General features: G+C 47.2%; 1 protein-coding gene across 2 annotated transcripts in view; it reads left to right on the top strand.

The window, feature by feature from the left end:
• The first annotated feature begins 499 nt into the window (after positions 1-499).
• The window catches only part of adam9a (ADAM metallopeptidase domain 9a), a 28483-nt gene continuing 16340 nt past the window's right edge, over positions 500-12642 (top strand). For both annotated transcript variants that reach the window (XM_086205654.1, XM_086205653.1), the window contains exons 1-4: positions 500-1013; positions 9525-9625; positions 11457-11515; positions 12493-12571. In XM_086205654.1, coding sequence (XP_086061780.1) covers positions 914-1013; positions 9525-9625; positions 11457-11515; positions 12493-12571 — 339 coding nt within the window. In that variant the 5' untranslated portion in view covers positions 500-913. The remainder of the gene's footprint in view (positions 1014-9524; positions 9626-11456; positions 11516-12492; positions 12572-12642) is intronic.

Genomic DNA, 12642 nt, shown 5'->3' with positions numbered 1-12642 from the left:
TGTATCAGCAGAAGCTGCTGCTGCCCAGCAACGTTAGCTTGAAATGGACAAATCTTGAAACTTTTGTGTAAAGTATCAACTTTGTGTTGCTGCATGTGTGTGTTTCTGTTGCTGATCTAAGATCTAATTTATAATCTTCAGAAAACCAACAGTAGTTTTTCTCTTTCAACCATAAAATTGATACACAATCACACTAAATCATGGAATGAGTTGCCAACATTTTCCAATATTACTTTAGTTTCTTTTGTCAAGTTTTGATGTTTATTATTAATCAGAAAAGATTCATACTTTTATGTTTAATATGCTGAGAAAAATAAATTTCAAGTAAATCAATATATTTGCTATTTTTTGTTCGTTAAAATCGCTTTTAAAGCTCCTCTACACCTCTGCTGGAATGATACTTGAGTTTGGTGATTCTAAAGTCAGATTGTACGGATCTTTGCCTACAAAACACCGCTTTGATTTTGTCTTGTTTCGTGAGGTGGGCTTTTACTTTGAAGTTGTAAACCGGAAGCATGGAGGAGCGGTGACTCGGGATCATAAGGTTCCAAGCCGAGTTTTCCAGGACAGAAACATCGGCTCAATCCGGCGTCCAAACTCTGCCGAGCCAGGACCGCCGAGTTCAGGGGAGGACGCGTCCAGACACCATGTTCGCAGTTTAATCCGCTTTTCCTCCGTTCCAACCGCCCGGTGGACATTTTACCGGCCGTTAGCGAGTGGACAGCGAGCCGCCGGGACTGAACCGTCAGCCGGGACACGAATGGCTCGGCTGAAGAAGAAAATGTTGTAGCTGGAGGCTCCGCGGGGGGAAACCACCGGGAAACTACAGTAACTACAAGTACAGTGTGAAGTACCGAAGAAGGAGAGCCGTCGTTGCTGCATTTATTTACCTCAGCAGAAGAAGACGAGGAAGATGAGGATGATGATGGGCGGCAGAGTGGAGCTGCCGGAGGTCTGCTGCCTGATGGTGGTGGCGGTGATGGTGATGATGAGCGGAAACGCTCTCTGTAGAGGTGAGTGAGTGTGTGTGAGTGAGTGTGTGTGAGTGAGTGAGTGTGTATGAGTGAGTGTGTTTGAGTGAGTGTGTATGAGTGAGTGAGTGAGTGTGAGTGAGTGAGTGTGAGTGAGTGAGTGAGTGAGTGAGTGTGTATGAGAGAGTGAGTGAGTGAGTGTGTGTGAGTGTGTGTGAGTGAGTGTGTATGAGAGAGTGAGTGAGTGTGTGTGAGTGAGTGAGTGTGTATGAGTGAGTGAGTGAGTGTGTATGAGAGAGTGAGTGAGTGTGTGTGAGTGAGTGTGTATGAGAGAGTGAGTGAGTGTGTGTGAGTGAGTGAGTGTGTATGAGTGAGTGTGTATGAGAGAGTGAGTGAGTGAGTGTGTATGAGAGAGTGAGTGAGTGTGTGTGAGTGAGTGCGTGAGTGTGAGTGAGTGAGTGTGTGTGAGTGAGTGAGTGTGTGTGTGAGTGAGTGAGTGTGTGTGAGTGAGTGAGTGAGTGTTTGAGTGAGTGTGTGAGTGTGAGTGAGTGAGTGTGTGTGAGTGAGTGCGTGAGTGTGAGTGAGTGAGTGTGTATGAGTGAGTGTGAGTGTGTGTGTGACTGAGTGAGTGTGTGTGAGTGAGTGAGTGTGAGTGAGTGAGTGTTTGAGTGAGTGTGTGTGAGTGAGTGTGTGTGAGTGAGTGTGAGTGAGTGTGTGAGTGAGTGTGTGAGTGAGTGAGTGAGTGTGAGTGAGTGAGTGTGTTTGAGTGAGTGAGTGTGAGTGAGTGTGTGTGAGTGAGTGTGTTTGAGTGAATGTGTGTGAGAGTGAGTGAGTGAGTGTGTATGAGAGAGTGAGTGTGTGTGAGTGAGTGAGTGTGTATGAGTGTGTGAGTGTGAGTGAGTGAGTGACAGCCATCACCCAGCTGTCACTCATCCTGACTGCTACTACTACGATGTTACTCTATACAACAGCGCTGTACTGTAGTACTCCAGGATAAACTGACTGGATGCAGCGACACGACTCTAACGGACCCGAGGGTTCTGTTCGAATCAGCCTGGTTCGGTTCTGGCAAATTGCGATGTGGAATTCCCCGTTTATTGATCACGTGTTCACAAATGTCTGGGAGAGTTCACGGTCGCGGAAACGTTCCTGAGAAGTCGTGGGAATGTTCAGCTGAACTGGCGCTTGAAAGCTGAACTATTGAACATCCGAACGTGACGTCACATGAATGACGTGATGAGTTCGTTTTAAAGTATGAATGAACCAGCCTCCACCCAGGCAGCTGTTCTGTCCACCTACAGTATGAAAGACAGTAGTGAGCCGACTTGATAGTCGTAGTACTTGGTGGTGATTACCCCCCCCCCCACACACACACACACACACACACACACACATGCTCTTACATAGTGATACTTCCTCTTGGGGTACAATCATGATATTTTTATTGAAACCACGTCAGTTATAAACTCCCATCCTCACTGTATCAAGATCAATATAGGAGTGTGCATAATAGCAGAATATTCATGGACACACAGGAACGCTCCTCCCCAGCCAATCAGATCACACCACCCTGTGTGGGTCCCATCGAGCTCCCTAAAGGTGCAGACGCCTGAGTGCTAAGTCCTGCTGCTAAGAGGTTTACCTGCGGTCAGCGAGTCAGGAAGTAGACCACACCCCTACTCCCACCTCTCTGATCACATTCCACTGAAACTGCTGGTTACAGTCTTGTTCTCTTGACTCCCAAGGAACGTAGAACAGGCCAACACCTCCCTCCTGCATGGTGCTTATAGAAGCCTGTGTGACCTCATTCAACATGGCGGTGCTTGTTGGCAAAGATGGTAAGTGCCCTGGCTTCACTGTTAGCAGACATGACTCTGATGCCAACTGCTGACCCTCGTGGTGATGAGGTTGCAGTGTTTCAGAATTATTACAGCAGCTCCTGGGTCCAGTCTGGACCAGTCCTGGTCCTGTACTGGTTTTGCCAAGTATCAATCCTGAAGTAGGTTCTTAGCCCCCCCCCCCCCCAACACACACACATATATACATAAATGTGTGTGTGTGTGTGTGTGTGTGTGTGTGTGTGTGCGAGAGAGAGAGACATTGAATGATCACATTTACAGGAACCAGCAGGAACTTGCACCATTGAGGCAAACACACACGCAGTGACTCACTCTGTCGGCGTGTGCAGGTTTGATGATCTCAGCAGTTCAGCGCCTGAACTGACTTCAGCAGTAGTTGTTGAGCCGATCTGGTTGCTGGACGCCATCTCCTGTGTTCTGTACTCAGATCGCTGCTCATTTGCCATGTGGAGCTCGATGTTCTTTGGTGTGATGCATCTTCAGGTGCTTGATAAGATCACTGGGATTGAACCCTGAAAAGCTGGCCCCGCCCCTCAAGACCAAAACCGTGCACACTGAGTGTGTTGCTGTTTTACTGCTGAGAATTTCTAAGGAAAACTGCTGGACGGCTGATGCTTGAATAGTTTTCCTGCTTTTCTTTTTGTTCTGTCCTTGTTGGGTGCAAGTGTCTCTGACATGAACTCACTGGTGAGAGATTGGACACTCATTGGTTGTGTCCTCTCGCCCTCCTGAGTGATCAGGAGTCTGCCAGTGCTCCCTGCTGCTGGTTATGTCCAAGTATTCATTCATCTTTTCACTGATGCTAGCAGAGATTGCTAGCATGTTTTGTCACGACTTCTCCAAGCCGGACGGCCAAGCTTGCTGGTTTTATTTTGAAGGCCAGATTGCTGCGATGGAAGTGACATTATTGATAACTGATCCAGGAGCAGGCCTGAGAAGCCCCAAAACAAAAGCCATATGTCCAGTGTCCAATGACATTAATCACGTGACCTCGTGCACAGAGGAATTTCAACTCTGCAGGACGAGCTCTCACTAAATGAGCTGTTATTAGTGGTTACAGTGTTACAGTGCTGCAGTGTTACAGTGCTACCATGCTAGAGTGCTGCAGTGTTACAGTGCTGCAGTGTTACAGTGCTACCATGTTAGAGTGCTACAGTGTTACAGTGCTACCATGCTAGAGTGCTGCAGTGTTACAGTGCTACCATGTTAGAGTGCTACAGTGTTACAGTGCTACAACTTTACAGTGTTACAGTGCTACCATGTTACAGTGTTAAAGTGCTACCATGCTACAGTGCTACAGTGTTACAGTGCAACTATGTTACAGTGCTCCTGTGTTACAGTTCTACAGTGTTACAGTGCTACAGCTTTACAGTGCTACCATGTTAGAGTGCTACATTTTTACAGTGCTATAGTGTTACAGTGTTACAGTTCTACAGTATTACAGTGTTAGAGTGCTATAGTGTTACAGTTCTACAGTATTACAGTGTTAGAGTGCTACAGCTTTACAGTGCTACAGCATTACAGTTCTACCATGCTGGAGTGCTACAGTGTTACAGCGCTACAGCGTTACAGTATTACCATGCTAGAGTGCTACAGCGTTACAGTGCTACCGTGTCAGAGTGCTACAGTGTTACAATGTTACAGTGCTACAGCGTTAGTGTTACAGCACGACTGTGTGACAGTTCTACAGCTTTACAGTGCTATAATTTTACAGTGTAACAGTGCTACAGCGTGACAGTGCTACAGCTTTAGTCAAATTAAGTCAGTTTTATTTCTATAGCGCCAGGTAGAGTGTAACAATCCCTGTCTCGTGCTTCCTGTTTTATTTTGTAGTCATGTCCTATCCTCCTGACCTCCCTTCCGTGATCATCTCATGTGTCGCACCTGGGTGATTGCACCACCTGTGGCTTGTTTTCCTCCTTGTATTTAACCCCTGTGTTTTCTCATGTTCTTCCTGGTTCCATTAAGTTTTGTGACGTGCATTTTGGTTTATGTTTCGTTGAGCGTTGTGCATGTTGTCCTAGCAAGTTTGTTTTTCACCAGTCTCCAGCCGTCAGTTTTCCGGTCACAGTCAAGTCTCCAGCCAGTCAAGTCTTCAAGTCTCCAGCCTCTAGCCAAGTCTCCCCGTCTACAGTCGTCTCAAGTTTCCCCATTCCAAGCGTCCCCATCTCTAAATAAAAGTCCTCTTGTACACCTTCTCACTGTCTTCGCCTGGGTCTACTCCCCCCTCACCTCCCTTTTCGTAACATAAAGCAGGTCTAGTCCCACACTCCTTCAATGAATTTAGACCCAACAATTCTCCATCAGCAAGCTCATCCTGCAACAGTGGCGACAGAAACCTTCCTTTTAACAGGCAGGAACGTCGAGCAGATCCAGGATCAATGGGGACGGCCTTCTGCTTTGACTGGTTGGGGGGAAAGAGAGCAGGACAGAGACAAAGACAGATAATGGAGGAAGACAGAGAGACAGAAGGAAAGAGAGGGACAGAGATAAAGAGGGAGAGAAAGGAGGAGAGACTGATGGACAGACGGGGACGTGAGCAGGTGGAGCTACGGGTGGCAGCTGGAGCCTCTTCAGGTCTGCAGCCTCCTCCAGCAGCACCCGGGATCTGGGATGAGGGGAGCCCGAAGGGTCCGGAGAAGAAGACGAGTTAGTCATATGTATGAGTATGATTTATGTATGACAAATATAGGAGGACAGAGAGGAGGAGAGAGAAGCCCAGTGCATCATGGGAGATCCCAGCAGTCTGAGCCTATAGCAGCAGATCTAAGGGCCAGCCTAAGCAGTCCTGACTATAAGCCTGATCAACAAGGAGGTCTTAAATCTGCTCTTAAACCTAGAGAGGGGTTTTGGGTCCTGGACTGAAACTGGGAGACAGTTCCACAGGAGGGGAGCCTGATAGCTGAAGGCTCTGGCTCCATTCTACTGTTACAACTCTAGGAACCAGCAGGAACCCTACATCCTGGGAGTGAAGGGTTCTAGCTGGATCATAGGGGACTAGGAGCTCCGTCAGGGATGAAGGAGCCTGATTGTTGAGGACTTTGATGGTAGAAGGAGAATTTTAAATTCTGTTCTGAATCTGACAGGGAGTCATGTAGAGAAGCAGTCCAGGAGAGACCTGGTCTCTGCTACCAGTTCTAGTCAACACGTGGTAGCAGCGTTCTGGACCAGCTGGAGAGTCTTTAGGGACTTATTAGTCCAGCCTGGTAGGAGGGAGGTGCAGTAATCTAGCCTGGAAGTGACAAAAGCAGGGACTAGTTTTTCTGCATCTTCTTGAGCCAGGATGTGTCTGATCTTAGCGATGTTACGTAGATGGAAGAAGGCGTCCTGGAGATTTGTCGAATGTGGGAGTTAAAGGATCCTGGTCAAAGAGAACTGCTAGGTTCCTACGGTGGTGCTGGGGGCCAGGGTGGTGCCATCCAGGGTACCTGTCTCATTAGATAGGGTGTCTCTAAGATGTTTTGGGCCCAGCACAAGAACTTCAGTTTATCAGAGTTTAATAAAGGAAATGATGGTCCTCCATGTTGTTCTGTCCTTCAGACAGGCCTCCAGTTCAGTCAGCTGGTTTGTTCCATGTGGATCATTGATGAGTTCAGCTGAGTGTCGTCTGCATAGCAGTGAACATTAATGGAGTGTTTCCTGATCATGTGACCCGATCAAATTCAAGGCACTTCTCTTGGCTTACAAAACAATCCCAAGAACGGCTCCAGCCTACCTGGAATCCCTGATCCAGGTCTACTCTCCTTCTGGCCCACTACGCTCTGCATGCCAAAGACGCCTGGTGCTTCCAGCCCAGCGCTGCTCCAAATCTCTAGCCAGACTCTTCTCTTCTGTTGTTCCCAAATGGTGGAACCAACTACTGAACTCTGTGTGTTCTGCTGAGTCCCTTTCTACTTTTAAGAGACAATTGAAGACTCAATTGTTCAGAGAGCACCGAGGCACTGAACCTGACTCTGCTCCTCTTTGGGGTAGAATCAGTCAGAGGGTCCAAGACCCAGCACTTAGTGACTATGTAGCACTAACTGGGTTGTGTGATGTGGTATGTCTGTTATATAAAAAAAAAAAAGAGGGAGGGGGGGGTGACACTTCTTCTGCCACTAGATGGCAGTACCTGTGACCAAATCACAACTGAAGCACTTTTGCACGACTATGGACTTTTCCTTCAGTCTGAATTCTTGCTTGTGTTGAACGTCACTTTGGACAAAAGCGTCTGCTAAATGAAATTGTAGAATTGTGACCTAGAGGAAGCAGGTCCAGGGTGAAGAGGACTGGTCCAAGCTCAGACCCTTGTGGAACACCATAAGTGACTGCAGTGGTTTCCGAGGGTTTATCATTAGTTAGTACAAACTGAGATCGACCTAGTAAATATGACCTGAACCAGTTTAGTGTGGTTCCTTTAAAACCAGTGACAGGTTCCAGTCTCTGTAGAAGGATATTGTGGTCAATGGTATCAAAGCTGCACTGAGACCTTATCAGACCAGCACAGAGACCAGTCCCTCATCTGGTACCAGTAGGAGGTCACTGGTACCTTTGACTAGTTCTGTTTCTGTGCTAGGATGAACCTGGAACGTAACTGAATCCTCCAATCAGCTGTTGCTGTGGAGAAGTCCCAGAGGTGTTTAGCAACTGCTTTCTCCAGAACCTTGGAGAGAAAAGGAAGATGTGATGTTGGTCTGTAGTTGGTAGAACTTCTGGATCCAGGCTTGTTTTTTGAGGAGGGTTTAATTCCTGCTACTTTAAAGGACTGAGGGACGGAACCAGATACCAGTGCCACATTGACCATATCTAAGAGGGAGGGGCTAACGAGGGGAGAGAGTCTTGGAGCAGCTTAGTTGGGATGGGGTCTAGGAGACAGCTGGAGGTTTAGAGGAGGACATTATTGAACTGAGCTCATGAAGGCTGATGGGAGAAAAACTATCCAAGTGTGTGTCTGGTCCTCCAGCTGCCTCCAAGGTTCTGGGTTCTAGGGGCCATGTTGTCAGCTGATGGCAGCAAAGGAAGAAGTTTCTCTCTAATCAGGAGAATTTTGTCATTAAAGTAGTCCATGAACTCTTTGCTGCCCAGGGAAACAGGACTACTTGGTTCAGTAGAGCTGTGGCTCTCTGTCAGTCTGGCTCCAGGACTGAAGAGGAACCTGGGTTGTTCTTGTGTTCCTCTGTTAGTGCTGAGTAGTCGGCTGCTCTGGTTCTACCAAGGGCTTTCTTCTAGGTTCTAAGGCCATCTTGCCAGACTCCATGTGACTCCTCCAGTTTGGAGCAGCACCATCTTCTCTCCAGTTTCTGGTTTCTTGTTGAAGCTGTCAGGTTCCAGAACCGTACCAAGGTGCTTGTTTCCTTGGATTCATAGTTTTCTGTTTTAGTGGGCCAGTAGAGTCCAGAGTTGTTGCTAAGGTGCCTGCTGCTCTACGGATAAAATGATCAGTTTGGGAGGGACGAGGGTGGACAACAGCGTCCTCTGTTACAGTGGGACATGACACTGAATTTAGCACCAATGGAACCACTTCCTTAAATCCAGGTGTGGCCTGATCAGACAAACATCTGCAAACTTCAGTTTTCCTAAGTGGAGTGTAGTTGATCAGTCCAAATTCCAAAGTGATTGATTGGTGGTCTGATAAAAGCGTTCTGTGGAAACACAACCAGATGTTCAGCTTCAGTTCCACATGTTAGGAGGAGGTGGAGGTGTGGTTGTGACAGTGAGGGGTTCATGGACAGACTGATGGACACCAGTTGAGTCTAGAAGAGAGACAAATGCAGTACCAGACTGTGGTTATCAACATCCTCATGAATACTGAAGTCTCCTCCAATCATGACTTGATCTGATTTAGAACTAAACTGATAGAAACTCTGAGGATTCAGATCAGAATCCAGAGTCAGGACCAGGAGGACGGTCCTCAATAATCAATCAGAGAGGCTGGAGAGTTTCCAGGCTGGAGGAGACAAACTGAGAATCAGGCTTTCAGATGAATGGAAACTTCTTCTAGTTTGGGATTTATCACTAAACTGGTGTCAACAATGGCAGCAGCGCCACCTCCTCAGCCTTTACAGTGCTACAGCGTTACAGTGCTACAGCGTTACAGTGCTACAGTGTTACAGTGCTACAGCACTACAGTGCTTCAGTGTTACAGTGCTACAGTGTTACAGCATTACAGTGTTACAGCGTTACAGCACTACAGCATTACATTGCTACAGTGTTACAGTGCTACAACATTACAGTGCTACAGCGTTACAGTGTTACAGTGCTACAACATTACAGTGTTACAGTGCTACAGCGTTACAGTGCTACAGCGTCACAGTGTTACAGTGCTACAGCACTACAGTGCTTCAGTGTTACAGTGCTACAGTGTTACAGCATTACAGTGTTACAGCGTTACAGTGCTACAGCATTACAGCACTACAGCATTACATTGCTACAGTGTTACAGTGCTACAACATTACACTGCTACAGCGTTACAGTGTTACAGTGCTACAACATTACAGTGTTACAGTGCTACAGCGTTACAGTGCTACAGCGTCACAGTGTTACAGTGCTACAGCACTACAGTGCTTCAGTGTTACAGTGTTACAGCGTTACAGTGCTACAGCGTTACAGCACTACAGCATTACATTGCTACAGTGTTACAGTGCTACAACATTACAGTGTTACAGTGCTACAGTGTTACAGTGCCCAATGTTTTACAGTTATATTTCTCCTCCAGAGTCACAGCAGATGCAGCATCTGTCGTCCTATCAGCTGACTGTCCCACGACCAATCGGAGGCAGGCTGAGGAGGGACGTAGACGGTACACCACCCAAACAGGTGATGAGATTTGACTTCTCTGTTTTCTGTGTGTGTGTTATGCTTTGTGTGACCTCTGACCTCAGGAGGTCCACTTAGTCCAAGATGAGCTGACTAATCAGGTCCACTTCCTGCCTCTCTGACCTCCAGCAGATGATTATTTGCTCTTTACAGAAGTTTGATCATCTGGTCTTTGTTCACTATCTGTTGTCAAGACTTCTATTTCTCATGAATTTCTGTGGGCCTTGTATTTGGGATCACACCCAGGTTGCCCTCCAACAGCAAGATGATGGGATTCATCATAAGAACAATGCTGGCACCAACAACGCCGCCTTTTAATAACACATCAAGAATCTGCTCTTTAGAGCCTGTTGAAGTGAATGTTCAGCATTTATTCTGGCAGCGTTCGAAGAACAGGTACCTCATAACTGTCAGTGGAGGTCCTCACAACCATGGGAATAGAAGCCTGTGGGAGGAGGAATTCCTCTACTGTCATCATCTTTCCTGCTGCAACATGTTACACACACACACGCGCACACACACACACACACACACACACACACACACACACACACACACACACACACACACACAGACTTCCTGTTGAAATCTGAGGATGTTTCCTGGGAGTGACTGTGTGCAACAATCTCTCAATCTTGTGTGTGTGTGTGTGTGTGTGTGTGTGTGTGTGTGTGTGTGTGTGTGTGTGTGCTGGAGGGGAGTCAGAACAAGAAGTCAGCAGTAGTGGATGACATCGTCCAACCATCTCTTCTCTCTTCCAACACAGCAGGGGTCAAAGGTCGTCCAGGATGAGAGACACCTACTCTGCCAGCAGAGGTACTTTGGATCCAGCAACAACAACTTGTCACACACACAACTTGTGTGTGTGACAGAGAGAGAGAGAGAGAGAGAATGAGTGACTGAGTGATTAGCTTCCTCGTCAGTGCTGTGAATAAACTTCTCCACCAACACAAAGTCACATGATTTCTGGCAACAGGGGCCAATGTGATGACATCATCACAATGACATGAATCCCGTCCCGCCCTTCTGCCTACACACTCTCAAAATCAGTGAGACTCTTGCGGCCTGGCTCCAGATCAGTAACATCCCGAGAATGTGAAAAACAGCAGGCACCGGCAACCACCGCAGACGTGAACACCAACAGAGGTGAGGAGCAGCAGGAAGAGCTGGAAGCTGATTGGCTGCTGACAGCAGGGGGCGTGGAACAAGTTGTTGTTGCTGGATCCAAAGTACCTCTGCTGGCAGACTAGGTGTCTCTCATCCTGGATGACCTTTGACCCCTGCTGTGTTGGAAGAGAGAAGAGATGGTTGGATGATGTCATCCACTACTGCTGACTTCTTGTTCTGACTCCCCTCCAGCACACACACACACACACACACACACACACACACACACACACACACAGAGTCTGTCAGGTAAGTCAGACAATCAGGTGACCTTGGACTATTTTCTGGTTTTCTCTTTAGAACCGTGTGTGTGTGTGTGTGCGTGCGTGTGTGTGTGTGGTCCTCTCATTCTCATACCAACTACATCAGTATCCTTCCTGATCCAAAGGACAGTCGTATTCTGGGGGTGTGGCTCAGGCGGTGGAGATCATCCGGTTTTCTCCTCCAAGCTAGTTAGCTCAGCACAGTGAATGGTAGTGAATGGGAAGTGTTAGCATAGCTTTGTCTGGTGCCTGCTGGGATTATTCTTCAGTGTGTGTGTGTGTGTGTGTGTGTGTGTGTGTGTGTGTGTGTGTGTGTGTGTGTGTGTGTGTGTGTGAGTGTGTGTGTGAGTGAGTGTGCTCATGAGCCAGGTTTGTGACTCACACTCTGGTTGTGTCTCCAGGTCTCCTACCTGATCAGTGTGGACGGACGTGATCATGTTGTTCATCTGGAGAGAAACCAGTAAGTTAGTCAGGTGATCAGTACCCGCTGTCTGACACCATGATGTCATCACTATCTTGGTAAATAGTACTGTACTTGAACATGTCACATCCTAGTCAGATTTCCATCAGAATATATTGATGCATTTTGAAGTATTTCATCAGGAGAAGTTGATGCAAAGAATGTAATTTGAAAAGTCTCCCAAAGGATTGTGGGACATGGCTCATCTGAGCTTCATATATCTACCCAGCGTCACTGATTTAGACTCACTAATATCTGGTTGATGACATCATAAACTGACACGTCTGACTTACTAATCAGACGTGTCAGTTTATGATGTCAAGAGCAGAAAACAAACAACCTATAAATTTTTCAAGTTTCTGACTGAACAGAATTTTTCTTTGTCAGATTTTGATCTTAATCTTCATTTCCATCAAGTTTTATTTGACATAAAAAATCTTTCTGCTGTAATTTCTTGGAACGTTCCTGAGAGGGTTAGTGTTTTCTGGTCAGCCTCGTATCTCCTCGCTGGCAGTGTTTACATCAGACAGCTGATACGCTGCGTCTGCCACGCGTCGGTTATCTGGCTGTTCCCGCCGTGCTCTGATGAAGGTCAGTGGCTGACCTGCAGCGCAGACCAGGATCCTGGAGAACCGGCTGCCTTTTAACTTTCAGCTTGATGAGAAGCTGCTGGTACTTGTGTGGCTATGAGCATATTCATGTGTGTTGATCAAACATTTGCGGTGTTGTGACATCATCACTCCAGTAGCGCTTGTCTAAAAGGAGGGTTGAAGGAAGTCAGTCCATCAGCAGGAGAGCAGGAACGTTCTAGTCCAACAGATTCTACCTGCTGCTGAGATCTCGGTTCTGTCACTGTCACCGAGTCCTCTGATGATCCGGATCAGGGATCAAGTGCTGATCGATCAATATTTTTACTGATACCAGTTATTATGAGTTTGAACCTCACAAGTTCACCAGAACTCCGGTTGTTGTTTCAGGCTGCTGCTCCCTGCTGACTTCACGGTGTTCTCCTACAGTGAGAATGGAACGCTGCTCACATCCTTTCCACCTGTCCAGGTAACACACACACAACCACACACACGCACACACACACTCCCTCCCGCTGTCAGCTCTTCCTGTCTTCAACT

Source organism: Aulostomus chinensis, chromosome 6 (genome assembly GCF_037954235.1).
Source record: "Aulostomus chinensis isolate RoL2024-O1b breed Wild chromosome 6, RoL_Achi_v1.0, whole genome shotgun sequence".
In the NCBI taxonomy this organism is placed as follows: Eukaryota; Metazoa; Chordata; class Actinopteri; order Syngnathiformes; family Aulostomidae; genus Aulostomus; species Aulostomus chinensis.
The sequence above is the reverse complement of the archived record's forward strand: the minus strand, read 5'-3'. Positions and strand labels throughout refer to the sequence as shown.